At 41.6% G+C, this 26,374-nt stretch overlaps 1 protein-coding gene across 1 annotated transcript in view; it reads left to right on the forward strand.

The window, feature by feature from the left end:
* Positions 1-26,374, forward strand: part of GHR (growth hormone receptor) — a 161,510-nt gene that overhangs the window by 116,788 nt on the left and 18,348 nt on the right. Inside the window, exons 3-5 of the mRNA XM_024740332.1 lie at positions 11,621-11,750; positions 18,511-18,683; positions 22,962-23,140. Coding sequence (XP_024596100.1) covers positions 11,621-11,750; positions 18,511-18,683; positions 22,962-23,140 — 482 coding nt within the window. The remainder of the gene's footprint in view (positions 1-11,620; positions 11,751-18,510; positions 18,684-22,961; positions 23,141-26,374) is intronic.

Here is a 26,374-nt window from a genome sequence, read left to right on the forward strand (position 1 = left end):
ATAGGTAAAAAAAATTTTATAATATCTTATTTAGCCCGATATATTCAAAATATTATAATTTCAACATGTAATCAATCTAATAAAAATGGTATTGTGATATTTTACATTATTTTTTCATAATCTTCAAAATCCAGTGTGTATTTTACATTTACGGCACAATTGGGATGCTAAATTTTCAGAGAAATGAAATGTAGTCCTACTGAAACAAAGTTATATTTAAGGAAAAATTTTTTTGCTTTTACTTTTAAATTTAAATTAATTAAAATTGAATAAAATTTAAAACTAGATTTCTTGGTTGCAGTACCCCATTTCAAGCACTCGATATCCATGTGACGCTAGCAGCTACCATATTGGACAACACATCTAAATTCTTGCCCCTCAGAATGTGGCCACCAGAAGCAGCATTAGTAGCATGTTGGAACTTGTCAAAAGTGCAAAAATCTCAGGCCCTACCAACTGAATCTGCATTTTAACAAGATTGCCAGGTGATGTCTATACGTATTAAAGTTTGAAAAGCATCTCTCTAAAAATACCGCAGATCTCTCCAACAAAGAGTCCAGAAAGAGTGAATAAATGAAGAACTATGAGAGCTTAGGAAATTCGCTACAGGAGCAATGCCAGGGCTTCATATGATGTGTTCTGCTGAGAAGTTGTAGTTTCCCACAAAGGCAGCCATGGCTGTTCTACTGTGTGGACTGACACAGGCCATCCTGGAGCCTGGAACTAGCTCTGCTCCCAGGATCTATGGCACAGAATCTAACAATAACTTCCATGACTCCCACAATTAAGGCAGCTGTACTCTCAATGCCATATATGCTTAAAACTGCAACTTTAGAACCCCTGAAACACAGCTGCAAGCATATGTTTCTGCTCTACACAGTGGAATTTATGGCTGGACCTTCTTGGGAGACCCCAGGAAGACCACCCCCAGAGGGACTTGTGCTGTCTACCACACTGCCACCGCTGAGAGCCAACATAGACACAGTCAACATCCTCATTATTTGGGGGTTGATCTAGTTCCGCTTGGAGATTCAATGCATGCTGCTTTGGTTTGTTTTTCACAGGACTCGGCATTTGAGGGGCCTTTCAATACATTTGCTTTATTATACTAATCTAACACAGAAGCTCATTGTTCTGATTCAGTAGTTATCAACCCTGGTTGCCATTAGCACCTGGGGCATTTAAAAAAAATACCAATGCCCAGGCATCATCCCAGTCCTTTTTGTTTTTTTCACTCCATACATTGAGAGTAGTGTTTATTTTTTTTAAGATATAATTGACATAACACTGTATAGGCATCACCTAATCTAATTAAATTAGATCTCTGGAATGTAGTTTGTTAAAGATCCCCGAGTGATTCTAACGTGAAGCCGGAGATGAGAACCACTGGTCCAGTTTGAAAGAGCCCTTAGCTGGCAGTCAGGAGCCTTAAGTCAATGCTTCTCAATCTTTAATGTGCCTACAGATAACCTGGGAACTTGTTAGAATGTAGATTCGGATTCAGCACGTAGGAAGGTAAATAAACCTAACTGTGTACGGATGTGTCCCTAGTGGCATTTGGTTGGTGACTATCATCAGCCTTTTTCCATCGCAGCAAACTAGGTTAAGTTAATCACTCTCTCCTTACTCCTCTTTGAAGCCTTCCTCTCTCTCCACCCTCAGCTCTTAGTAATCACAACTTTCTTTGATTTCCTAAAGCAATTATTATCTTTATTTGAGCTCCCTTTTATTGTTAGCTACTTCTCATATGTATCATTTCCTGTACTACTTACAGTTCTTCAAAGGCAGAATCCATGTGTCATGTTATTTTTATAATTCCCACAACACCTGAAAGAGTGCCTTGCACATAGTAGGTGCTGCATAAATGCTTCTTGATTAGTGGAATATCTGTGTGAAAGTCTCTTTAAAATCCCAAAGTACTTAAAAATGCAAGATGTTTTTCTTTGCTGAGCAGAAAAAGTTCAGATGGGCAAGGTGGTAGAGGAGATTAGAGATTTCAGTTTTTGTGTTAGCTTTTTTCATTCTAGCTACATGTTTGAATTTTGGAGAACTACTTTGTAATTTAATGGTTTTAATTATTTCTTTGGAAGAGGACATTATTCACATCTTAGACCAGATAATTCTTTGCTGTGGGGACTGTCCTGTGCATTGTAGGATGTTTCATAGCATCTCTGACCTCTTACCTGCTAAATGCCTGTGTCATCCCTCCCCCAGCCATGACAATCAAATATGTCTCCAGCAAACAGCTGCTGGGAAGGAAACTTATCCCTGCTTAAGAATCCTTGGTTTAGAAGAATGAAGTATGACACAGCTGCCTTACTGCAGCAGTAAATACCTTTAAAAATTAACACACAGGGCTTCCCTGGTGGCGCAGTGGTTGAGAGTCCGCCTGCCGATGCAGGGGACACGGGTTCGTGCCCTGGTCTGGGAGGATCCCACATGTCGCGGAGTGGCTGGGCCCGGGAGCCATGGCTGCTGGGCCTGCACGTCTGGAGCCTGTGCTCCGCAATGGGAGAGGCCACAGCAGTGAGAGGCCCACATACCGCAAAAAAAAAAAAAAATAAAAAAAATAAAAAATTAACACACACACACACACAAGAATGACAAGCTGTGTTCCTGAGAAACATGTATAAGTACTTATAGAAAAATGTTCTCTCATTGCATTTTGGAAGCCATGGCTATGTATACCATATTTATCTTTGCATGTGTCATATTCGTCATCCTTTAACGGAAATAGAAATATATACATGAAACATTTTAAAAATCTGAATATACACTTAAGAATTCAAGCATGTGGTGGGAGTAATTTCACCAAGCAAGAAAATGTACACAGAGCAAAAGTTATTAGGAAAGAATGACCAGGCTGATTCTCTCTCAGGGAGCTGGCCCAGCCTCTTTATATAAAATAGTCTGTCTGCTGTGCCATCATCCTTGGACCAAATATACTGTTTCAGCAAGTGATGATGTTAAGCTGAAGCCTGGCACACAAACAAGTGTTCAATGATTGTTTGTTGGGCCTCCCTGGTGGTACAGTGGTTGAGAGTCCGCCTGCCAATTCAGGGCACACGGGTTCGAACCCTGGTCGGGAAGATTCCACATGCCACGGAGCAACTAAGCCGGTACGCCACAACTACTGAGCTTGCGCTCAAGATCCTGCGAGCCACAACTACTGAGCTGGTGTGCCACGACTACTGAAGCCCACGCACCTAGAACCCATGCTCCGCAACAAGAGAAGCCACCTTAATGAGAGGCCTGCGTACTGCAACGAAGAGTTATCCCTCCGCTCGCTGCAACTAAAAAGAAAGCCTGCGTGCAGCAACGAAGACCCAAGGCAGCCAAAAATAAATAAATAAATAAACAAATATGATTGTTTGTTGAATAAATGAACAAATGAATGAATGCATGTTGAATGTGCCTGTGAATCTAAAACTAAGAAGCTTTGGTGTGCTCATTACAAAAGACCCTGTTTTATGGCATTTGAAACTCCAAACCTTAGAAATGAAATTACATAGAAGACTATATCATCATCAGTGAGAATTAAATGGCCTCGACAAAATTACAAGACAAGGAAAATAAAGGCTCATTCATCAGTTGGTTTCTTCTGGCGATAGAAGGCTCCCCTGAGACTTTAGGAGGTTCATGTTTTTCATGACAGAGATTTGACTTTGGCAAAGCATGGCTATACTTTTAGGCTTGGATGAGAATATCCCCACATGTACTTTTTCCTCCCATTCCTGGCGAAGAACTTGCCTGAGAGACCCAAACAAGAGGCTCCAGTGGTGGGAACAAGCAGGATGCCTTCTGGGCTCAGAGGGGAAAAGATGATATAAGTCAGTGGTTCTTGAATTCTGCTATACTTCAAAATCACTGGGGAACTTTGAAAAATCCTATGCCCAGGTAACTAAATTGGTGATTCCATAAATTACCAATGAAAGTAGAATCTCAAAGGCTAGAGCTCAGGCATTGGTATTTTTTTCTAATTTCCCAGGAGATTCCAGCATATGATGTGTTAATTTTGTCTAGAGCTCCTCTGCCAGCTACTGATTTTCAGGAATTTGGATCATCTCATTGAAAAGAGCCTGACATCATTCACAAGTGCTTCGGTTAAGTTTCATTTAGGACATTTTCATATGATCGAGGGAACCAGTAGTGTCTTTTGTGCAGTGAGTTACAATTCCCTGTTTTATGACAGTGGTGTGCCTAAATTAATGATAGGGATTCTTAAATTGAAAACATGACTGTCCAGTAGAGGATGAGAAGAAACGAAAATTAAATTATACGTATAAATTTTAGTGTTAAGTATAATTTCTTGCTTTATACATTTTAGATCATGTTATTACTGAGATATTCACAGAATATAAAGTTTGCCATTTTAACCATTTTAAAGTAACTTTTAGTGTATTCACAACGTTGTGCAAACCATCACCACTACCTAATTCAAGAACATTTCCATCACTTCTACATAAAACCCTATACCCATTACTAGTGACTCCCACTTTCCCTCCCCCTCATTCCCTAGCAACTACTAATCTACTTTCTATCTTAATGGATTTGTCAACTCTGGAAGTTCTATTCAAGTGGAATAATATAATATGTGGCCTTTTTTGTCTGGCTTTTTTCACTTAATAAAAGATCTTCAAGGTTGTAGCATGTATCAATATTTTATTTCTTTTTATGGCTGACGAATATTCTATTACATGATTATACTACATTTTGTGTATTATCCTCTCATCTGGTGATGAAGACTTGGGTTGTTTCCACTTTTTTATTATTATGAATAATGAAACTATGAATATAATTGTACAAGTTTTTATGTGAGCCTGTGTTTTCAATTCTCTTGGGTACCTACCTAGGACCAGAATTGCTGGGTCATGTGGTAACTCTGTGTTTAACTTTTGAGGAATGATTAAACTGTTTTTCTACAGTGGCTGTATCAGTTTACATTCCTACTGGAGACTCCAATCATTCCACATCTTCTTGCTTTATATTTTAATTATTTGATTATTATCTAGGATGTCCCTTACCTTAACCAAACAGAAAATAAATCTTACTAAATTTAATGCTAATTGTTTCTTTGACATCTCAAAACCGTGATATACAGAATACTTTTTTCTTGAATAGTGAAACTATGGCAGTTCTGTTTCCTGAGTCAGTTATCCTGCAGGGCAGTAAGTACGTGTCTTTGAGGTGATGCTCCTGTTTCCGTCTTCCAGCAGGCCACCCTGTTGGAACTCGCGGCTGCTGGAGCTGCCTTGGCACATCCCCCCTCTAGCCAGAGAAAAGAACGCCGAGGAAAATAGTGCCCACACCCTTCCACCCAAGAAGCCCTGTTAGTAGTCACAACAGTTTTAAGAGAATTGACGGGAGAAGAGAGAAAAATCTTAGATCAGATAGGAAAATATATGATCGTTCTGTCCAAGAGAATTCAGTGAAATAATGTGAAAGCACTAAGTAAGCTAAATGCACCAGATAAATGCTGTGGAGAAGAACGGAAAGATGATTGATTAATGCCCCTGAATGTTCAAAACTAGGATTAATTATGTTCAGCTGCAGCTATTTAAGAAGAGAAGTAAATATATTTTATAATGAAAATGTTCCGTGAAAACTTAACTAAAACAACAAAACAAGTTTTGGTGAAAAGATAAGTGCTTAAATGCTAATAGAACTGCATGTACAGCTCTATGCACAACATTTCCTGACGTTGCCATACAGATGAGCTATCCATAGAGGCTGCATCCAGTTAAGCTCCCTGCCAGACCACATGTGCTGCAAATACTTTTCCAAGACACTGCAAAGTTCACTTGATTTGACATTCATCTTAAATTAACTGGACATGTTTACTAAGCCTTTATTTTAGTCAACCTTACAATGTTTTAAATGCACCAAGAATCCATTTTTAAAGCATACTAGAGTTTAATTTAAAATAATAAAAAAGAAAGAAATGAGTAGTTCAGGGGAGATCTTGTGAATTCTTGTTCCCAACTCTAAGCCACTAAGTGCCTAAGCAGAAGACTTTACAGCTGTGCCTTCTTCAATTCCACAGAGAACCATAAAGGAAATCAACTGTGAGGGTGAATTCCTTATATCCAGTATTGTCCAATACAAAATACTTATTAAATTCTTTGCCAATTTCCAACATTAAAGCTTTTTCTGCCAATAGTTTTATGAACTAAGTAGTTGCAGTTTCATAACCACTTGGCAATTCCATAGGTTAAAAAAATAGCCTACCAGACTTAAAAGATGTGTTCTTTGACACTATATTATCTATAAGGCAGTTACTTTTGACAAGAGTGATCAACTAGGAAGTTTACAGATTTCTTTTACCATATTTTGACAGGCCAGCATCCATCAAGGACAAGACCTTTGGTGAAAGGGGGTGTAAGATGCTCTAAGGTAAAGGAATCACTGAATTCCTGAAGCTCTTCAAATAGAAAAGTGCTTTGGAAATGACAGGTGTACTTAGGAGAAGGATGTGTGGCCTCAAAGCAGAGCTTCATAAGGGAGGACTCTTCATAAGGAAGCTGGGCAAGGGGTTCTTTCCCCTCCACCTAAGTGTTTACAAGCACTGTGCAAAACGCAGTGCCCCTCAGTCCAGAACCTGGTCCCTGGGAAGCCCCAGGAAATATTTAGGCTTTACAAAAAAATAAAAGGTAGCATTTTAGAAATACAGTTCAACCACTTGGCCCATTCCATTTATTTATTTATGAAGTTCATTTATCTATTCTACAAAATTGTTTTCTTTAGTATGTCTTTGCAAGTTTTAATTCTTAATTATATTAAGGACTATTGTTTTGTTTTCTTTCCTTTCCTTACTGTTTGTCTATGCTGCCCAACTCAAAAGGAAATTCTCAACTGGTTGTGTTCAGTTAGACTTTGGTCAGAGGGCAAGGTTGTCTCTTCACAAGGTATTAAGTCCCCAGCCTCTCTGTTCAGGGGTGATAATAACTGGCCAGGACTGTTGACAGCAGTTGAATCACACGAGGGGCTGCAGTGGAGGTTGGACATTTAAGGGCAAATGTCTGCTGAGTGCCTTCCCCTCCACGACCTGGAGCTCTCGGAAGAAGGTTGTCCTTTCCTCCCAAAGACTCCTTTTCTTCCAGCCTTCCCCTCCCACTTCAATTGCTTCTCTTCTTCCTTCTCTTCTAACCCCAAACCCCCAAGCACACGTTGGGAACTTGTATGTGATTTCATTTGGCTTTTGTTCCTGCTTTGTCATGAGTTGAGGATAGAAAAGCATGACTGGTGAGAGAACGGAAGGTAAGAAGGCAGATGACTATCTCAGTATGTAACAGCTGTTCGACGTCTGTGTACGGCCCAGGAAGATCACGTTCCTCCAAGGGGAGAGCCACTGGGCAGGAAAGGAGGCCCAGCCAATCTGGCTGACAAAATCAGGCACGGTCACTGTCAAAGGTGGTGTGCTGCAACCAGCGGCGCCTCCCAGCCCCTCTGATGCCGTCCCTCTGTCATCGTAGGTCTGAACATAACATCATTCCATTGACTTTTCAAAACTTGAATTTAGTAAAACTCTCTTCAAGATTTCTAGAGAATAATTTCAGTAGGAATATCAGTTTAACTTATTCTTAGTTAGTTCTTATTACCAGTTTATAGCCCATCAGAAATTTGGGCAGGTTTAGCATTTAGATGTATCATTTCACACATATATTGAAAATATCTCGTAGTTCTCCAAGCGTTCATTGTAAACAATTATTATACTCTTTTAAGGTCATAATTAATTCACATCCTTCCCACACCCTCCAGAATTTGGCTCAAAGGAGGTCACTCTTGATCTGCAGCTCTGCTAGAACTGATCAGAGAACCTAATAATGTGGAAAGCTAACTTTTCAGTGCTTACGTATAACTTTCTCTACATCACTGGCTCTCAACCTGGGCTACCTATTGTTTAAAAAATCTCAATACCCAGGTTGCACCCCTGACAGATTGGGTCAAGCCTCTGGGAGTAGACCAAGGCATCAGTATTTTCTTAAAACTCAGTTGATTCCAATGTGCAGTAACAGGAAATGCTGCTCTTAGGGCTTGCCAGGTTACAGATTTCTGAGAGTTTAGTTAAGAGCACCTCTGAGCTGGTCGTCTTTCCTTTCTGGGAATTTCTTGAGAAGCAGTAGAGAATTGTCTAACAAAAAAAGCTATTTTTTACTAGTGCTGAGAGTTTAGACGAAATCACAAGGATTTGTGTTTTAATCCCACCTCTGCAAACAACAGCAATATAAACACAGGCAACTCACTTAACTTCTCGGAACCCCAGTTTCACCCGTGTCTAAGTGGAAATAGTACCCACCTTCTAGAACTGTTAGCAGTATTAAAGGAGATTACATAAATATTCAACATGATGTAATAATATGTAGCATGATGTATGAAACATAGTAATGATAACAAAGTAAATATGTCAGTACAATCCTTATTTTCAAAATGAAAGCTCCAAAGAGAGAATAAAAGTGAATCCCAAGGTTATGGTCAAGATTTTTGAATGATGATCAGTGTTAACACATTAACATTTCTTCAGGATGTGGGACCACTTGAATGGAATACTCATTTCTCTAAGAATTACTTTAGGGCCAAAGGTGGCTTCTCTTGTCCATTGAAACATTCTTTTAAGAGATGTTTTTAAGAGTGTACTACTCTGTCTGTAGGTTTAGGCTAAAAAAACATCACAAGAGAGTAGGAAGTATTTCTAGTCTAGAAATGACTGTGTGTGGCTCATCAGAGAGGACCTCAGAGTGTATGATAACCACTTATTGCCTTCATAGTGAAACACAAAGCAAGTTTCTACTGGGATTTTCAGATCGAATAGACAGGTGCTCATTTTAAGGTTAGGCCAGCACCTCTCAGACCTGGGAAACCTGAGCATGACTCCAAGGAACTGGACTTAAGGAAGGTTGAATGTCTTCAGCCACAGTGATAAGAGCTGAAGCAGGAGGTGTGTGAGCAAGAGAGAAGCAGCAGTTGTATTACAGTCCTTCTTGCCTCCAGAAGAGAGGTCACCCACTTTCCCACACTCACTGTGACATATTCATTCGCTAAGAAAAGTGGTTTATGTCATTCTTAAACACTGCTCTGAAGTTCTGATATATACTGAATTTGTTTATTATAGCAATATATCAACAGCCTTCAGATATTTACTATGGGTAACATTTTTCCCTATCCATCCTCCAAATTAATCCATCAGCTGGGTCCTCTGCCTCAGATTCTCTCACAGTCACTCAAAGTGCCAGCGAGGGCCGTGGTCTCATCCGAAGTCTGAAATGGGGAAGGATCGGCTTCCATGCTCACTTTCATGGTTGTTTCCCAGGACTCAGTTCTTGGAGGGTTGTGAGACTGAGGGCCTCAACGTCTTGCTGGTTGTGGACCAGAGGCCACCCTCCATTCTTTGCCCTGTGGTTCTCACCAACATGGCAGCTTGCTTCAGCAAAACCAGCAAGAGACTAAGTCAGGTAGCAAGACAGAAGTCACAATCCTTTGTAACCTAATCACAGGTGTGACATCCCCTCAATGCTATCATATTCCATAGGTTCGAGGCAAGTTACTCAAGGGGAGGAAATATTCAAGGTTGTGGATAGGGATCCTTCAAGGAGGATTGAAGGAGGCAGGGACCCTTGGGGCCATCTGAGAGGCTGTCTGCTACAGCACCTAGCAGCACATACCCAGCCATAAAAGAAAGAAGGAAGGAAGGAGAGAAGGAGGGTGCAAGGAAGGAGAAAGAAAGGAGGAAGATAGGGAAAGGAAGGCAGGCAATGAAAGACAGACATTAAAAAAGTCGCTTTGCTGCACTGCGCCTACATCGGGATTCCTCTGTGGGCACGTATTTCATCCCATTAGCACCACAACCATGAATTTCCTATTTCTTATTTAGAATGCAGGATAATATGGGGCTTTCTATATATCTGGAGTTAAAAGGAAACAGAATAAACAAGGATAGTAAGTTTAAGCAAGAGAAATGTGTTTCAAATTAATTCTTTTTAAGTTGTTTTTCCCCCAGCTAGCAAAGTTTTTTTTTTTCCCTTCATGTTTCAAGTTTTCATATTAGGTTTATTATTCTTGCCATTATGTGGCAGGCTTATTGCACAGGGAATATAGGAACCTGGATGGTGTTTGCATTTGGTGTTCTCTGGTGGTTTGGGCTCCAATGCCAAAATTATGTTTTGATTCTGTAGATTTTTATTAGTGGTTGTATATGTCACTTAATTGTAAAAGTGAAGTTGTAAAGTACCTGGGATCTCATCTATTCCAGCCTCTCTATGGAGAAAACTGAGGTCCAAATGACTTGAGAAGTTCAAGGCTAAATAGTATCAGAGCTGAGACTACATCACAAATCTCTCAACTGGAAATCTGGTGTATTTCCTCTTCTCACATTCTGTTCAAAAAAACAGTCAGAATGTGCAATCCTCCCCTCAACCCTGCAGGCGTTAAAACATGTTAGTTGTGGTTTAAATGTGGTTTATTTAGCACTGATTTTCTGGAAGGATCTAAAAGATAATACTTCCATGCTTCAGCTAATAGAGAAAGGAACTTTTCCAGGAACTCTACTGTATAATAGTTGCTTGCCTAAAGAAACATACACCTTTTTCATTTGTAATAGATTACACAGGCTCCAGTGCTTCAGTGCTCTGAGTGGGTTCATAAACATTGACCACAGTCTCCAAAATGGCCATGGAAGTCAGAAGAATAATGAAAATTGATATACAAAAATGAGTTTTACCTCAGACCCGCTGCACATTCATAGCTGCAGTTTTCATAGATGCAGAGGAGCTTGGCTAATATCCTAACACACAGGAGTCTTTCTCCACTTCCCAAATTAGAATTGACACGTATATATATGCACAAGTTGTTGAAAGTAGGTATCTATTTAATGATACCTATTTAATGAGTTTACTGGCTGAATCTTTTAAAAGAATGCAAACATTAGTGACTTTATCAAACATCTGTAAAAAGAGAAAAGCCTCTGTGGTTCTCTGGGGCCCAACTGGTGCCAACGCAGCCATCCATGGTGGGCAGCTGCCACCATGCACATTGCTGGGCACACTTCGGGTGCCTGCCTAGGTTTCTCAGAAGTCAGGTGAGGACCCTCAGCCCATGGGCAGGTGCAGCCTAGAAGTTCAGTGGCATTAACACCTCCAGGGCAGCCCTCAACCGATGGGAGTTGGTGGATAAACGCCCTGGGCTCCCATCATTGTCGAGGACACAGGGAAGGCACACTTTTCACAGCTTCTCAGAGGGACCTCTGTGGGGTTGGACCCCTGCCAGCCACTATGGGCACGAGCCGAAGAGCAGACACTTTGTTAGCTGTTTTCCCTTCCCTACGTCCCTCTTTCCCTTTCCTGGGGTCACCCTCCAAATAAACTACCTGTGCCCAAATCCTCATCTCTAGCTCTGGTTTCTTAAACAGTCCCCAAGAAATAATGTCGGAAATAAAGACAAAATGGTTTGTCCCTGGAATCGGGACTGACAGAGAAATAACTGGCAGCCACCAGTTCTGGAGCTGTGACCCAAGGAAACAGCATTTCTGGAAGAAGTGCTTGTTCTTGACCGCTTTAAGTATGTGTTTCATTAGGACCATCTGTCACCCTCCCGATATCATGCCTTGCCTTTTCTTTTTATTCTGCAGATTCTTCCGGGAAGCCTAAATTCACCAAGTGCCGTTCACCTGAACTAGAGACTTTTTCATGCCACTGGACAGATGGGGTTCATCACGGTTTACAGAGCCCAGGATCCATACAGCTGTTCTATATCAGAAGGTGCAGGCTTCATGCCTTTCTGACTTTTCTCTTCTACGGATTTTCTCATTAAAACGTATTGAGTGACATGCAGTGGTAGGAACGGAAATAACCTATTTTGATGACCTAAATGCATTCACCCATTCATTTATTCAAAGATATTAATTAAGCCCTTACTCTGTGTTGGGTACTGTTTTAGGCCCTGGAGATACAGTAGTGATTACAAAAAGATAAAGTCCCTGGTCTCATGGAGATCTGTTTCCAGTGGGGGAAGACAGACGAAAAATTTTTTTAATTAAAAAATTAAATGTCAGCTGGCAACATGGTTAAGAAAAGTAAAGCCAGAAAGAGTGTTAGCACTGTGTAAATATATGCATGTGCTTGCGAGTGTCTGAGGATGAGTGTGTGAAGGTATGAGTGAGCATGTTTGTGAGTGCAAGAATGTGTGTGAGTGTGTAAAAGTGGGTACAAGTGTGACTGCCTGAATGTGGGAAGGTGGGTGAGTATGCACGTGTGAATATGTGTGAGAGTGTGGGGGGGTGCTTGTGCATGAGTGTCTGTATGTGTAAATGTGCGTGAGCATATGGGGGAGTGAACAAAGTGAGTGTGCATGAGTGTGTGTGTATGTCAGGAGCTCGGGTGACATCTTAAATGAGGAGGTCATCGGAGGCCTCTCTGTGGTGCATTATAGCGGAGACGTAAATGAGGTGAGAGAGGCCATGTGAGTATCTGGGGGAAAGACTGTCCAGACAGAGGAAATTGCAAGTGCAAAGGCCCTGAGGCCGATGTGGCAGGTAGGGAGAAAGCAGGAGGCCGGATGGTACAAGGTGGAAGACAGGGAGAGTAATGGGGGAGAAGTCAGAGGGTTAGCAGGGCCAAACTGAGACGAGCCTTGCAGGCCATGGCACAGCCTACTTTCTCTGTGGTGGGAAGCCATAGGGGTTTTTTTAAAGATGTGTGTTTTAAAAGACTGGTTCCTATGTAGAAAATAGACTGTGTCCCTGTTAAATTAGTTTTATTCAGTGAGGGACTGTGATACTCCTCTCTTCCATTTTTACTGATGGTCCTGTAAAATAACGGGAAGAGTGAAACAAAGATCTTCCAACATGATCACCACCCGAGTCGTTTATTTCTTACCCCCTCCTCACCTGGCACGATTTCCATTTCTGTTTACTCTCATGTTGTACGTTTTTGCTTTTAAAATTTTAGGCTCAAACACTCTATCATCTCCTCTTTTCCACCCAACCCCCAGGGAAGGCCTAAGCCAAGATGCAAGATGAGTGGAGACCCCTGATCTGGTGGTGGTCATCTGTCCAAGGACGGTGCTTTCAATCCCCCAGAGGAGCGGGGAAAGGAAAGGCAGAGGCAGCAGGCAGTTAAGGGCATGAGCTCAGGGCCAACCATCTCGCATTTCAGCCTGGCTCCGGCCCTCGCTCACAGAATGATGCTGGGCAGATTAGTCAGTCTGTCAACAATTCAGCCGCCTCATTTGCAAAATGGAGATAATAGACCTTTTTGCCACATGGCTTCTTGTGAGGGTTCTATTCACTAATCCATGAAAAACACTTATCACTGTGCTTGGTGACAAGCATAGTAAGTACTGAATAAATGGTAGCTGCTATTCTTATTATTGGTAGCGGGATAATAATTTAAAATAATATAGAATTCTAATTGCTGGACTACAAAAGTGATTTTTGATTCTTTACTGCTTATGACTATTGATGTGCTATAAGACCATTTTTAATGCAGAGCTGGATGCTTAATTTGCAAATAAATACTTTGAATTAGCAACTAGGACTGGCCTTAGTCACCTTCCAGGTGTGTGAGAGGTCTCTCAGATGTACCCCAAAGGGCACACAGAGATGAGACGGTTGGGCACCAAATGCACTTTTTTTCCCAGCAAGGCTGATACTGCAGAGAGGTAGGGGCCGGTTGACAAAGCTGATTTGTATACATACATTTGGACAGGAAGCTAAAATGTCTGGTAACACTTTTGAAAGGAAGCTAAAATGTCTGGTAACACTTTTGAATATCCTCTGAAATTATTGTTAAATGAAGAGAGATTTAGTAGGTTCAGTTTTCATACTTTTGCTTTAGCAGCTTAGAGCTCAATCAAAACAAAATAAGTTATTCATACTGGCACAACTAACTAAAATAAAGAGAGAAATAGCAGTTGGGCCCACTTTATGAAAACAGATTTTCACCACCCTAATATTCACCAAATTTGAACCTGAGTAAAAAGATCCAAAAGGATGCAGCCTTCACCAATATATATTTGGCCCTTACCCTCATCCATCAGGGCCACATACCTTTGTCTCCAGGCCTTCTCAGCACAGCCCAGGCTTTTCAGCATCCCTAGTCCAAACCCAGCCCTGTGCCAGTAGAGATGCTACTAAAAGTGTGATGAGGTGGGGGAAAGTCTTGGATCTATTCAGAAAGACGTCATCAATTATTGTCCTAGTAGAGTTTGGTATCCCAGGGGAAGAAATTGTCACATCCTCAAACCCCCTAAGTACCACCTCATAATTAGGGCCTACCAAACTGGCAAAATCAGTGTTTTGTGTTTTCTCTATAAGCATTTAACTATTTTGAATATCTTAGCCAAAATAACATGAGCGCCCAGCCCGGTTTCTCTGGAAAGGGGAGAATTAAGGGAATTAGGAGTATCAGGAATATACATTATCAGGACTGCACCAATTAAGAGTACAAATGTGTTGCCTTCATGTTACCCACTTACACAAAGCAGAAAATACAAATGCATTTTCTGACTCTTGTCATTGTTTCTTAGAATTCAGTTCCCAGGCAACTCCTGGGACTATAGAATCATGACTCCCCATCCCTGATACAGAGATAAAACTGTGACATGATGTCATCCAGAGCCAGAGCACTGGAGGCGGGGAGGAGAAGGAGGGGGCTGATGCACTCCCGGCCTGGCCTTGGTAGCTAAAGCACAAGGGAATCTAAACACGTCAGGCCCAGAGCACGGGCCCAGAGGCAGCTGCAGGCTTGGCCGGCTCTGCTCCTGGCCAGGTGAGCTGGGGGAAGAGGCAGCCAATTCAGAACAGTCTGTGCCACCCTGTGACGGAGACCGTGCCCGATTCAGCCTCTGAGCTTGGAGGGGACTCAGCAAGAATGCAAATCACAGGCCTGGCAAAAAGAGGAGCCTGTCAGCGTGCTCTGCTCTCAGCCTTTTGCCTGCAGGTGCCTTGTTTTCAAAGAAGTGGGCATGTGAAGACTCAGTCTCAAAGATTCTCTCTCCCCCAACCCCACCAAACCCCCTCCCCAAATTACCCCAGCTTTTGAAGAGAAAGTTTCTTTTCCATGCAAGGTGGTGGGGGAAATTAGAAAGGAGAAAGAGCAGTTTTACTTTCTTTTCTTTTTTTAAGGAATATGTTAAATTTTAAGCCTAAAACGCATGATCTGGAGATAATGAAAACAGTTGCCCTTAGAACATAAATGATGTTGTTGTTGTTGTTTTTTATTTCTCTTCCAGTTGGTTACCTTTAAGTGGAAAGCATTTCTTCTGCTCTTTATTCTGATTTTTATTGATAGGCTCTTGGTATAGTTCTCACCGGTATGTCACAAGCCAGTCTGGGAGCAAACCTAGAGCACTTAAGTGTAGGGAGTAGCTTCCATAAACGGGCTTTGGTCATCTGTAGAGAAATTCAACCCAGTGAAGGCAGGCAACAGAGCATCGGTTTTGTGAGTCCATTTGTTTTTTTGCGGTACGCGGGCTTCTCACCGTTGTGGCCTCTCCCGTTGCGGAGCACAGGCTCAGCGGCCATGGCTCACGGGCCCAGCCACACCACGGCATGTGGGATCTTCCCGGACCGGGGCACGAACCCGCATCCCCTGCATTGGCAGGCGGACTCTCAACCACTGCGCCACCAGGGAAGCCCCCATTTTTTTTTTCTCTAAATTTAATAGTTTAAAAAGAAGTGTTAAATATGTATTTAAAATAAAATTCAACTTCAGTTAGTGAGGGAGGGGGTTGGGAGTTGTGTTTTGAACTAGCTCTTCCGGATCTATTGCGCTTAAGATAAGTGCTTTAAGTTGTTTGTTCCATGGAGCTAATGGGTTGGGGACAATCTAAACAGTGTTTTTCATACAGTCCCCATGGGGACCAGGTGCTGACAAGCCAAAGTTGAGAAACTGTGTGAAATACACAGAGCTAACCTCCCTATTACAAACCCAGACCTGCTAAGCACTAGAATGTTTTAATAGTAACTTTAATACTGTCAATTATGGTAAATACATTTGATATGTCCTTTACTATTATATGGAAGCCTCGCTTACTGGGCAATCTCTTAAACCATTGTCTTTACTATACTCTTATTTTGTTTGAAAGCCAAGATAAAACAAACCATACCATAGTTCAATGACCCACCTATCGATAGTCCTTTTTTATCTTTTTCCTATTCTAAACACATACACACGATTCTTACTTCTACCCTCTACCCACTTAATTTTCCCATCGGAGATGAATCTCCCTCTCATCCAAGAGTTTGCAGCTTTTGAGAATCTCAACCAGAAATTAAGCAACAGTTCACTGTCCATGTTAATCCCAAGTTCTTTCCAACAGCTGACAAGCAGCTGTCTCAGGGACCCCCTGATGTTACACAACTTTCCTCCTAGTGCCAAACTTGGGAAACAGCTGTAAAGAAGGAAACATGTGTCTTCTCCCAGCTCTTCATCCTGCCTTCCCACAGCCTGCAGGGTCCTTGCTGTCCACTGCTGCCCAGCACCCACCCCCCTGGGGTGATGCTCACAGACCTCCACAGTCTGGCCTGCCAGCCCCAAGCGCCTCAGCCGACACAAGGTCATTCCTACCCCCTTCTCCCTCAGCCACAGATTACCTGGCTTTATGTCTCCTTGACTTATAAACCCCCTTCTCAGCCGATAGCCTAGTGAAGAGTAAGTAAATAATCAATTACCCCACCTAAGTAGCAATTCTAATTTAAGAAAGTTTTTCCCAATTATTCCATTGCCTTCTGTTCCCTCTCTTCCTTTCCCTATTGCCATCTGTTAAACTTTTACCCATCTTCAAGATTGCTAAAAACACCACCTCCACCTTGAAGCCTTCCATGAACAGCCAGAGCAATCATTCCCTCTTCTAACTCCAGTGAGTACTATGTGTAAACACTTAGTCACACTGCTTTGTAATACGGTTTCTCGGTCGTTCCCCTGAGGCAGGAGTAATTCACATGAATCCCGCATAATATCTGGCACGGTGTTTTATATATAATCAATGCTTATGAAATATCAGTATACTGAATAAAGGAGACAAAAAAAGGAAGTACTTGGATGGTAATTTCTGAGTCGTCTTCTAGCCTGAAGGTAGTGATCAAGTCTTATTAATCATTATAGCCACACTGTGCTAGTGCCAGCTATAATGCTTACATCCTGCTTGCATTGGAGACACCCAGTGATGGCTTGCTGAATTCAGCCATTCAGTGAGGCAAGCAGATGGGAAATGGGAGGAGAGCTGTGTGACATTGTCTCACATGCTTGCTCAGTTCCTGCTGGGATGGACTTGAGTCTGAGCGATCTTCTGATTGCTCTGCATTTTTGTTCAGGTCCCCTTAGCAGCTGATCAGGGAATATCCTTTCCCCAAACTGACGTCCTCCCACAGTGAACTTCCTGGCATCTCTTTTTTCTTTGACACACATCCTGCTGTTGTTCTAAGTCATCTGGGTAAATGATGCTTTCTGTAGACTGGGATAGAGGTGAGTAACTCTATGGGAGAATTTAAATATGGAGATGTAGCTTTTCTGATTTCTTCAGTGTTCTCCATGTGTCCATCTATCCCTCATGACTTGTTTTGTTTGTTCTTATCTGATCGAAGATATAGGAAAAGATGAACTTGTTCTTTGTAGAGAAACCAAAAAAGGAACTGATAGGCAAACACATTGATTCAGTTCAGCCCATTTTTGTTTTCCTTTTTTTGATATTATAATTAAATGTCCATTTCTATTTACAAAATGGAGAAGAAAAATGCTTTCTCAGTTTGGAGAATTTTTTAAATTTCTGGGTTCATGGCTTTTGTCTCTTTTATGAGTAGAGGGGAAAATCCTAGGACTCCCATGTTTCTTAAAGGTTACCTGGATGTCCAGCATGTTTGAAATGTTCCCGTGGCTCTTCATGGAATTAAGGGGAAAAAATCAGGAGAATGGGAAGGAGTTCGAGGCAACAGGAAACCATCGCCCCCAAGCAATGGACAGCTTTGGGGAGATGGACACAGGATGCAGCAGTTCAGAATAGGACGGTAGCCAATTGTCCACTTCAGGGCCACCCAAATCTCCATGTCACTCAGCCTGCAGAACACCATCAGTGTGCTCCCTCAGTTTCTTCCACCATAAGTTGGGGGAATACCCAGGTTTAAAGACTCAGCTATTCTCTGGGAATCTCTATAGTTTGGGGGTTGACTCTCTGCAGTATTTTAATAAAGGAACATTTTTAAACCTTCGTCCGCCTGAGAACCCTCATCGGCAGAATGGGGATAATGAAGTCCCTGCCAATAAATCACTTAATTTAGGAGCTGGCTCATTGTACACAGTCAATGAAGGGATGCTTTTGGTATAGGCAGAAGTACCAAATGGCCTTCTGTCGGTCTACAGACACTGATCATCAATCCACAGATGTGCTACTTCTTGGAAATGGTGCCACTAAGATACTTGCTTATAACATAGTCGTGTCCCAATTTATTGAATCTGACTGCCAAGCACCAAGCTATGGCATGATTTGGGGGAACAATTCATCCTTTTTTACCCTCCATTTCAGGAGCACTCAAGAATGGACTCAAGAATGGAAAGAATGCCCCGATTATGTCTCTGCTGGAGAAAACAGCTGTTACTTTAATTCATCTTATACCTCCATTTGGATCCCCTACTGTATCAAGCTAACTAGCAATGGTGATACTGTGGATCAAAAGTGTTTCTCTGTTGAGGAAATAGGTAAATCACAGGTTTGTGTTTTATTTGACATGGCTTTAGATTAAATAAGTGGGGAAGGCTGCAAAGTCCAAGTGTATGCAAATAGGAAGACTGTGTCGTTGCACTCTGTAGAGGGATGGAGGTCTCCTTTACAGTGCATGAGATCAGCTGGTGAACAAGAGAGAAAGGGCAGAGGGAGCTTGGGTTGGCTCTAACATGAAAAAAGTCTGGCAGTAAATGCTGTAAAGAAAAGAATAGGAGTCTTATGGAGTCTTTTCCTTGAGAAGGTCTCTAAAGCTGGATTGTATTCTTGTGTGCCGCTGTAAGGGACAAACTCAACGCACTCTTAAGATTCCTTCTCTCCTAATGATTTGGTATGATTATTATATTCTGATCTACTGAAATACATTGGCCTTGATCTCTGTCACTGCTATAATAAAGGCCTAGATTTTCTTTACCACAAGGCATAATCATTCTGGAATTTTACATTGACAGAACAGCCAAAATCAGTTTAAAGACATGTTTATAAGATCTCAAAACAAACACTGGAGGTAATCAGCTCAGTGAACGAAGTGAAAGTTCCAAGCAGCTTATCCCTTGCCCATGATGTGGACACAGGGGAAATGAAACAAAACAAACAACCATAATTGGAATATTCATGTTTATACTATAATAGTATAAACAGCTAAATAGAAAGAATCAAAGAAGGACCATGAGTAGCTGACATTGGTGCCTCAGATCTATCCACAAAGCTCATTTGTTGCTTATAGGAATTCCTTGGAGCCTCTCTCAGATGTGTTGTTCTTGTGTGTGGTTTCCCAGGCATCAGCAGACTGGAAGAGACAGAGGGAGTGTGGGTAGAAGTTGCAGATGGAAACAAGTAAATCTGATAGCCTGACTTTGAGAGAGAAGATTGAGAAAACTGTACCAAGCAGAAAAGAGAACCCAATTATACGGTTTAGAGGAACTATTCGGTACATATGCCCTAACGTCAATAGATGTAGCTGTCTAGTGGCTAAATGGGTAGTAGAAAGACTACTGTGTCAAGACCCATGTTCTAACCCTGTCCCTGCCAAGTGCCATGAGCTGGGCACTGTGCTGGGTGTGTTGGCTACAGAACGAGTAAGACGCAGTCAAGTAGGGAAATCAGGCAGGTTAACAAGTAATTGTGATACAGCACATAGGTGCCGGACTCAAGGTGTGTGGAATGCACAGCAAGCCAAGGTTGTGGCCAGAGGTGTGAATGATTGACTGGGCCCGAGGGTAGAGAAAGGGCTGCACAGAGATGGTGACTAGTTCAGTTACTTCTTAAAGCATCAGCAGGAGTTGCCAGTTATACAAGATGGACTGTGTCTTCCAACAGCGACTAAGTTCCAAAAGTGACAGACAACACAGAATGTTCACAGACTCGGGAGCAGTTTGGCAGGCCTGACTCGTTGGCCAGAGAAATCATCAATTGATCTTGTGTACCCCACAGAGGAATTTGGACTTTACCTTACTGCCCAGGGGTACATTTGAGGATGCTTAAGCAGGGAAATGACCTCAGGATATTTATTGCTAACACTTACAAAGCATTTACCATCGATCAGGTATGATCACTGTGTGAGATAGGTTCTATTATAATCCCCATTTTACAGATGATGAAACTGATCCCCAAAGCAGGGGATCAATGACTAGCTCAAGGTCAGACAGCTGGTAGGCAGAGCTGAGATTCAAACCTAAGCAGCATAGCTCCAGAGCCCATGCTCTTAACCTCAAAGCCATACAGCATGGTACTATTGTCTCAGGGGAATTCGTCTTGCTGCAGTGTAGAGGGTAGATTGGAATAGCACAGACTAGAGGTATGGGGATTAGAAGACTTTGTGATAATCAAGGCAAAAGATGATGACGGGCAGAGTTACCATGAAAGCAGGGAGGGAGGGAGCTGAGAGAGACAACAAAGAACCGAGGTGAACCTAGATCTGAAGATGACAGTCACAAGCCTCAGCTTCCTCATGTATTATGAATGTATTCTACTAGACCTCACAGGGCTGGTCTTTGGATTTAAAGTCATATATTACTTAGGCATTTGTCATTCATTCAGTTTATTCAGCCAATCGTTGAGTCTCTTCCTTAGACCAGGCAGTGTTCTAGGTGCTGGGGACAGAAAACATCTGCCCTAGTGGGACATTTTCCCAGTGAGGGTGGAAAGAGACCATGCTGCGAAGAGAGATAACATCGGGAGGGAGAAAAGCATGCTGGAGAGGTTGCAGTGGTAGTGTTATCAGACACGGCTTCACCGAGACAGCGACACTTGAGTGAAGAAGGAAATGAGAGAACAGTCACGTGTCCACATGAGGGAAGCGGGCACAGGAAGGGTAAAGATCTTGAAGCGGGAGCGTGCCTTTGCTCTCTCAAGGAACAGCATGGGGTAGCGGGGGGATACACAGAGAGCGAGGAGGTGCGTGGTCATAGACCAGATCCCAGAGGTCAGAGGGTCAAGGCTAAGGTACCCTTTAAGCCATGTGTGACTTTGGCTTTCACCTGGAGTGAGATAGGAAGCCTTTGGAAGGCTTTAAATGATGAGTGATATGACCTAACTTGAGATGACCACCGTGTCCACAGTATTGAGGGCTGTGTTGAGAATAGACTGAAGGGGGACAAGGACCACAGGAAGAGACTAGTTGGGAGGCTAATGCAGCAAAAAAAAAAAAAAAAAAAAAAAAAAAATAAAAAAAGAAGTGGGTGGATTGGGGGAATATCTTGAAAGTACAGCTGACAGAATGTGGGATGGTGAAAAAAAAGATGAGTCCGGGGGCTTCCCTGGTGGCGCAGTGGTTGAGAGTCCGCCTGCTGATGCAGGGGATGCGGGTTCATGCCCCGGTCTGAGAAGATCCCACATGCCGCGGAGCGGCTGGGCCCGTGAGCCATGGCTGCTGAGCCTGCGCATCCGGAGCCTGTGCTCCGCAGCGGGAGAGGCCACAACAGTGAGAGGCCCGCGTGCCGCAAAAAAAGAAAAAAAAAAAAAGATGAGTCCGGGAAGAGTTGAATTTTTATCCTGAGCAACTGGAGGAATGGAGTCACCATTAACAGAACCAGGGAAGGTAGAAGAGGAGCAAGCTTCAGGCAGAAGACTTGCATTTGAATGCATTCAGTTTCAGATGCTTTTTAAACATCTCAGGGTGTTTCTCACACCCTAATGTGTCAACTAAGGCACCTTGAAATAAGCATAAAAGTAAGGAAGAGGTTATTATTATGCTCATAACGGTGGTACTGAGCCTTCTCAAAAAGGACCCAGTTCTATATCCTCTATTTAAAGTAGACAGGAAGATTTGTAAGACACAACATGAGTAATAAGTTGGAGAAAACTTTGCATTAAAAACATTTTTATAGTTCAGTCATGTAAAGGGTTAAGCTTTGGTTTTCAGAATTCATCAGTCCCCAACAAATCCAGAAAGATGAGGTATAACTAGCATGATGTGGGCAGCTTAGCTATTTTGCAAATCCCTTCAATTTAATTTGCAAAATGTGGTCATGATTAGTCAAATTGGAACTTTCTCATTTTTTATAAAGTAGTATCCACTCCACAGTGGTCAGTAGCATGCAGTTAAGTAAAACACAGAAAACACTGATTCATTACCATTTGAGAGAGCAGTGTAATGCCTTCATTTTATATCTGAAGAAATGATCACGTGTGGCTAGGAAGACAAGCTAAGGAGTATTTACTGAGTGTTTGGAAGGATTGTGCTTCTGTAGCCGTACAGAAGTGGCAAAGACAAGAAATGAGAAAGAAAATAAGAAAGATCTTGCCCCAGGTCACATAGAGCTTGGAAGAAAAGAGACTTCTCCAGCCCTAGTTCCAAAACAGCGACATGTTTAAACACCATAGATCTTTCTGACTCTCTCTTCCTTCAGTTCTGAGTTAAAGTGAATTCCTTTGCCAAAATCCCAAAGTATTAATCCTATCAGAGCCAAAAGAAGTGTAAAACATGGCAAATCTTTAAGAATAGCTACAGATCAGATTTTAAACTCAAAAAGAAGTTTTTTATAGGGGCCTTTTTTTTTAAGTTAAAAACAGATCATCCTTAAGTTAAAAAATGATTCACTTTGTTGTAAAGCAGAAACTAACACACCATTGTAAACCAATTATACTCCAATAAAGATGTTTAAAAAAAAATGATACTCTCCCATAAAGTGGGAATATTGGAAGAATTAAGAGTTTGAATAATAAAAATGTATAAAGTAACAGTCTCTTCGGAAGAAAGCATTCCACTAATACCGAGCTGTGTCTGTGTACTAATTCTCTGTTGAAATGCCCAGTGCAACCAGATCCACCCATTGGCCTCAACTGGACTTTACTGAACATCAGTTTAACAGGGATTCATGCAGATATCCAAGTGAGATGGGAACCACCACCAAATGCAGATGTTCAGAAGGGATGGATAGTCCTGGAGTATGAACTGCAATACAAAGACGTAAATGAGACCCAGTGGAAAATGGTAAGATATCATTACATCTCACATTTAAAAATGCTTTGACTTTTCTTCTTTTTAGTTTAACAACCCCCTCTCGTTTATAGACTTCCTTTTGACTTAATACCACATGCCCATGCTATATGCTCTCTAATTTCTTATTTGAGAAAACTGGATATAATCAGTAAAATATCATCTTGGAATTCTTTAAGACAGCAAATGCGTACATGGAGTTTTATACAGAAACCTATGGAAGGAAAGGAAAACTATATTTCCCCAGTCATCATTGGTATCCAGTTGAACTTCAGAAAAATATCGTGCACTCTAGCCACTTAGCTGCCTTTGAGGGTGTGGCTAAACATGGGAAGGGATATGATCGAGGTCAGCAGTGAGCTGTGGCTAAATATCCTCCCATGATTTTACTTGCTACTCTTCACCAGACCCCCATTAAAATAAGTTCTTGAGTGACTCCAGGAGGGAAACAGAGGGGGAGGGAATCGATCCCCTAGAGGTTTCAGAAGGATGTTTTGTTACATACCTCAAGGGAGAATCAAGCTAAGAGGTTTTTATGTAAGCAAGTGGCATGGTACTGGTTGACCTCTGAACCCCACACTTCCTTGCCAAGTGTATGGGAACTGGGCACTTCGATAAAGTCCACATGGCACACAACAAGAAGAAACCAGGATTATCATGCTTGCTACTCCCAATGTAACCAATTCTAAATCAGTCTAGCCACGGCCACAGGCCTGGCCAAGCCAAGTGGTTTCTGGCTGGTCACCAGGTCGTGCCCAGCAGCCCGGCACAGCCTCACTCCCAGAATTTTGAGACACCGGGCCCTGTCCATTCAGTGAACTGCTGAGGAAGAAGCCAGTTTTGTCATTAGAGGAAAGTTAAGTTTAGAGCAGCTGTGCGCAGTTAAATATTGGGCTTCAAGGATCTGTTTGCAGAATCATTTTAATTTAGATACCTGTTCCATAACTTGGTGCAGAAAAGCTTGGCCAGATGCTGAGTCAAACAAGGCTTTCTAAATTCAAGCTTCAGTCCAACATTTGTTCAGCAACCAGGTATTGAAATAACTACCGTGCACGAGGCACGGTGCTAGGCACCCCAGGGCAGCAGTTCCCAAAGTGTAAACTTTGGACCCCTGAGGGTCCCTGGGACCCTTTCAGGGAGTCCACAAGCTCAAGACTATTTTCATAATAATACTAGAATGTTCTTTCCTTTTTTCACTGTGTCGAGATTTACACAGATGGTACAAACACAATGGTGGAAACACTGCTGCTGCCTGAACACAGATCAAGGCAGTAATTCCAAATCGTACTGACAGTCACTGTATGCTTCACCACCATGCACTCACGGTTAAGAAGCGGTGAGCAGGGCTGGGGGGAGGTGGTTTCACATAAGAATGTTCTCAATGAAGCTGCATATATTCTTTTATTAAATCACGACTTCTGAGTATGTAGCTTTTTAATCTTCTGCGTGACACATGGGAAGTACGCGTAAAGCACTGCAGCTACATACTGAGGTGTGGTTGGTTATCTTGAGAAAAGGCATTTAAACACCTGAGTTGCCTGCTAGAACTAGCTGCTTTTTGCTTGGAATACCATTTTTACTTTGAAAGGATAACTGATAAACAGCTGGATGGCTTTTCATATTTGAGTTGGCAAATACTTGGCAACATTTCTTGAAAAAGTGAACTTAACACTTAAGAAAAACGATTGACAGTATTTGTCGCCAAGGAGAAAATGTGAGCTTTCACGGTTAAATTCGAATTTTGGAAAACTTGCCATCTGCAGCTGTGAGCTTGATAGTTTCCCCAACCTTTGAAGATCTCCTAATGAGATCAACGGTGATATAAGCAAAAGTGAGGTTTTTTAAAAATATTGTATAGTGAAATGTGTGAACATTTAGAAAATCTGCATAACTCAGTGAACAGTATTTTCCAAATGACCAGTACGTACTGTAACCAAAACCACACATGGGGAAATGATCCATTCAAAGTATTAGATGGAATGGTGGATTTTAATATAATGAAGTATGAAAGATTCATTGATAGAGTTTCAGATTCCACATTGCAACTAACCTTTAAGAAAATACCACTTACTGAGTTTTCTTGTTGGTGTTAAAGAAGAATATATACAATCATCTGAAAAGAGTATTAGAATATCTCTTCCATTTCCTAACTCTGTATCTGTGAGACCAAGTTTTATTTATGCACCTCAACCAGAACAACACATCCTAGCAGCTTTAATTCAGAGACAGTTGTAAAAATACAACCATTAAGCCAGATATTAAAGAGATTAGCAAAAATGTAAAACAATGTCATTTTTCTCACTATAATTTTATTCTTTCAGAAAGTACAATAATTTTTATAAAAACGTTAACATAAAATCTATTATTTTAATTTTGAAATTAGTATTTTTAAAATTCTCATTTTCAGTTTCTAGTATGGTAAATAGTGAAAGGTATAACCCAAAAAAACCAAAATCTTTAGGATCCTCAATCATTTTTAAGAGTGTGGAGGAGACCTGAAACAAAAAAAGTTTGACAACCTAGAAAAAGCAAAGATGTAAATCAGAACATTAGCACACAAACTGAGTGCTGATAGTTTGAACACAGAAAGTCCATGGCCTGTAGTTCTGTCCCAGCCGAGGCACTGATAGGAATCACACACCCTGAGCCAGATGCGTGGGAGCATGGGACTCGGTCGACCATTCAGGGCTGCATCCCGACTTGGCTTTGCGGCACTTTTCACTGCACCCCTGCTAAATCTCATCAGGTAAGTCCAAAGGGGTCAATTAACTTTTACTTTACTTACCTTTTATAAATGAAGTTACAAATTCATGATATTTATAAGTTTGGTAATTTGCAAGGTATCTCAGAATTGTCATGAGTATCAAGGGCCCATCTATAGAATTGACCTCTCTTGAAGAACTTACATTCTACTTGGTTATGAGAACAAGAGGCATAAGCATAAAAAGAAGAGAGGGTTGTAAGTCAAGGGGGAAAAGGCTAATGTTTGTTGCTTGTATCAGGAATTCATGTTACACTTGACAATATTGAATTTGGCATTACTATGCCCATTTTTAATTTATTAAACACATTTTGAATATAAAAGTAATTCTAATGACCATGTAGTTGCTTACAACTATTTACCTGCTAAACCAAGTTAAGAATTTGTTTGGTTTTTTTTTTTTTTTAAGACTTAATGGGTGGCGTAGAATTATCCACAATGTGTTGGCCATCTCTTGAGTACCCACT

This window comes from Neophocaena asiaeorientalis, unplaced genomic scaffold, assembly GCF_003031525.2.
Source record: "Neophocaena asiaeorientalis asiaeorientalis breed wild unplaced genomic scaffold, Neophocaena_asiaeorientalis_V1.1 scaffold57, whole genome shotgun sequence".
Taxonomy (NCBI): Eukaryota; Metazoa; Chordata; class Mammalia; order Artiodactyla; family Phocoenidae; genus Neophocaena; species Neophocaena asiaeorientalis.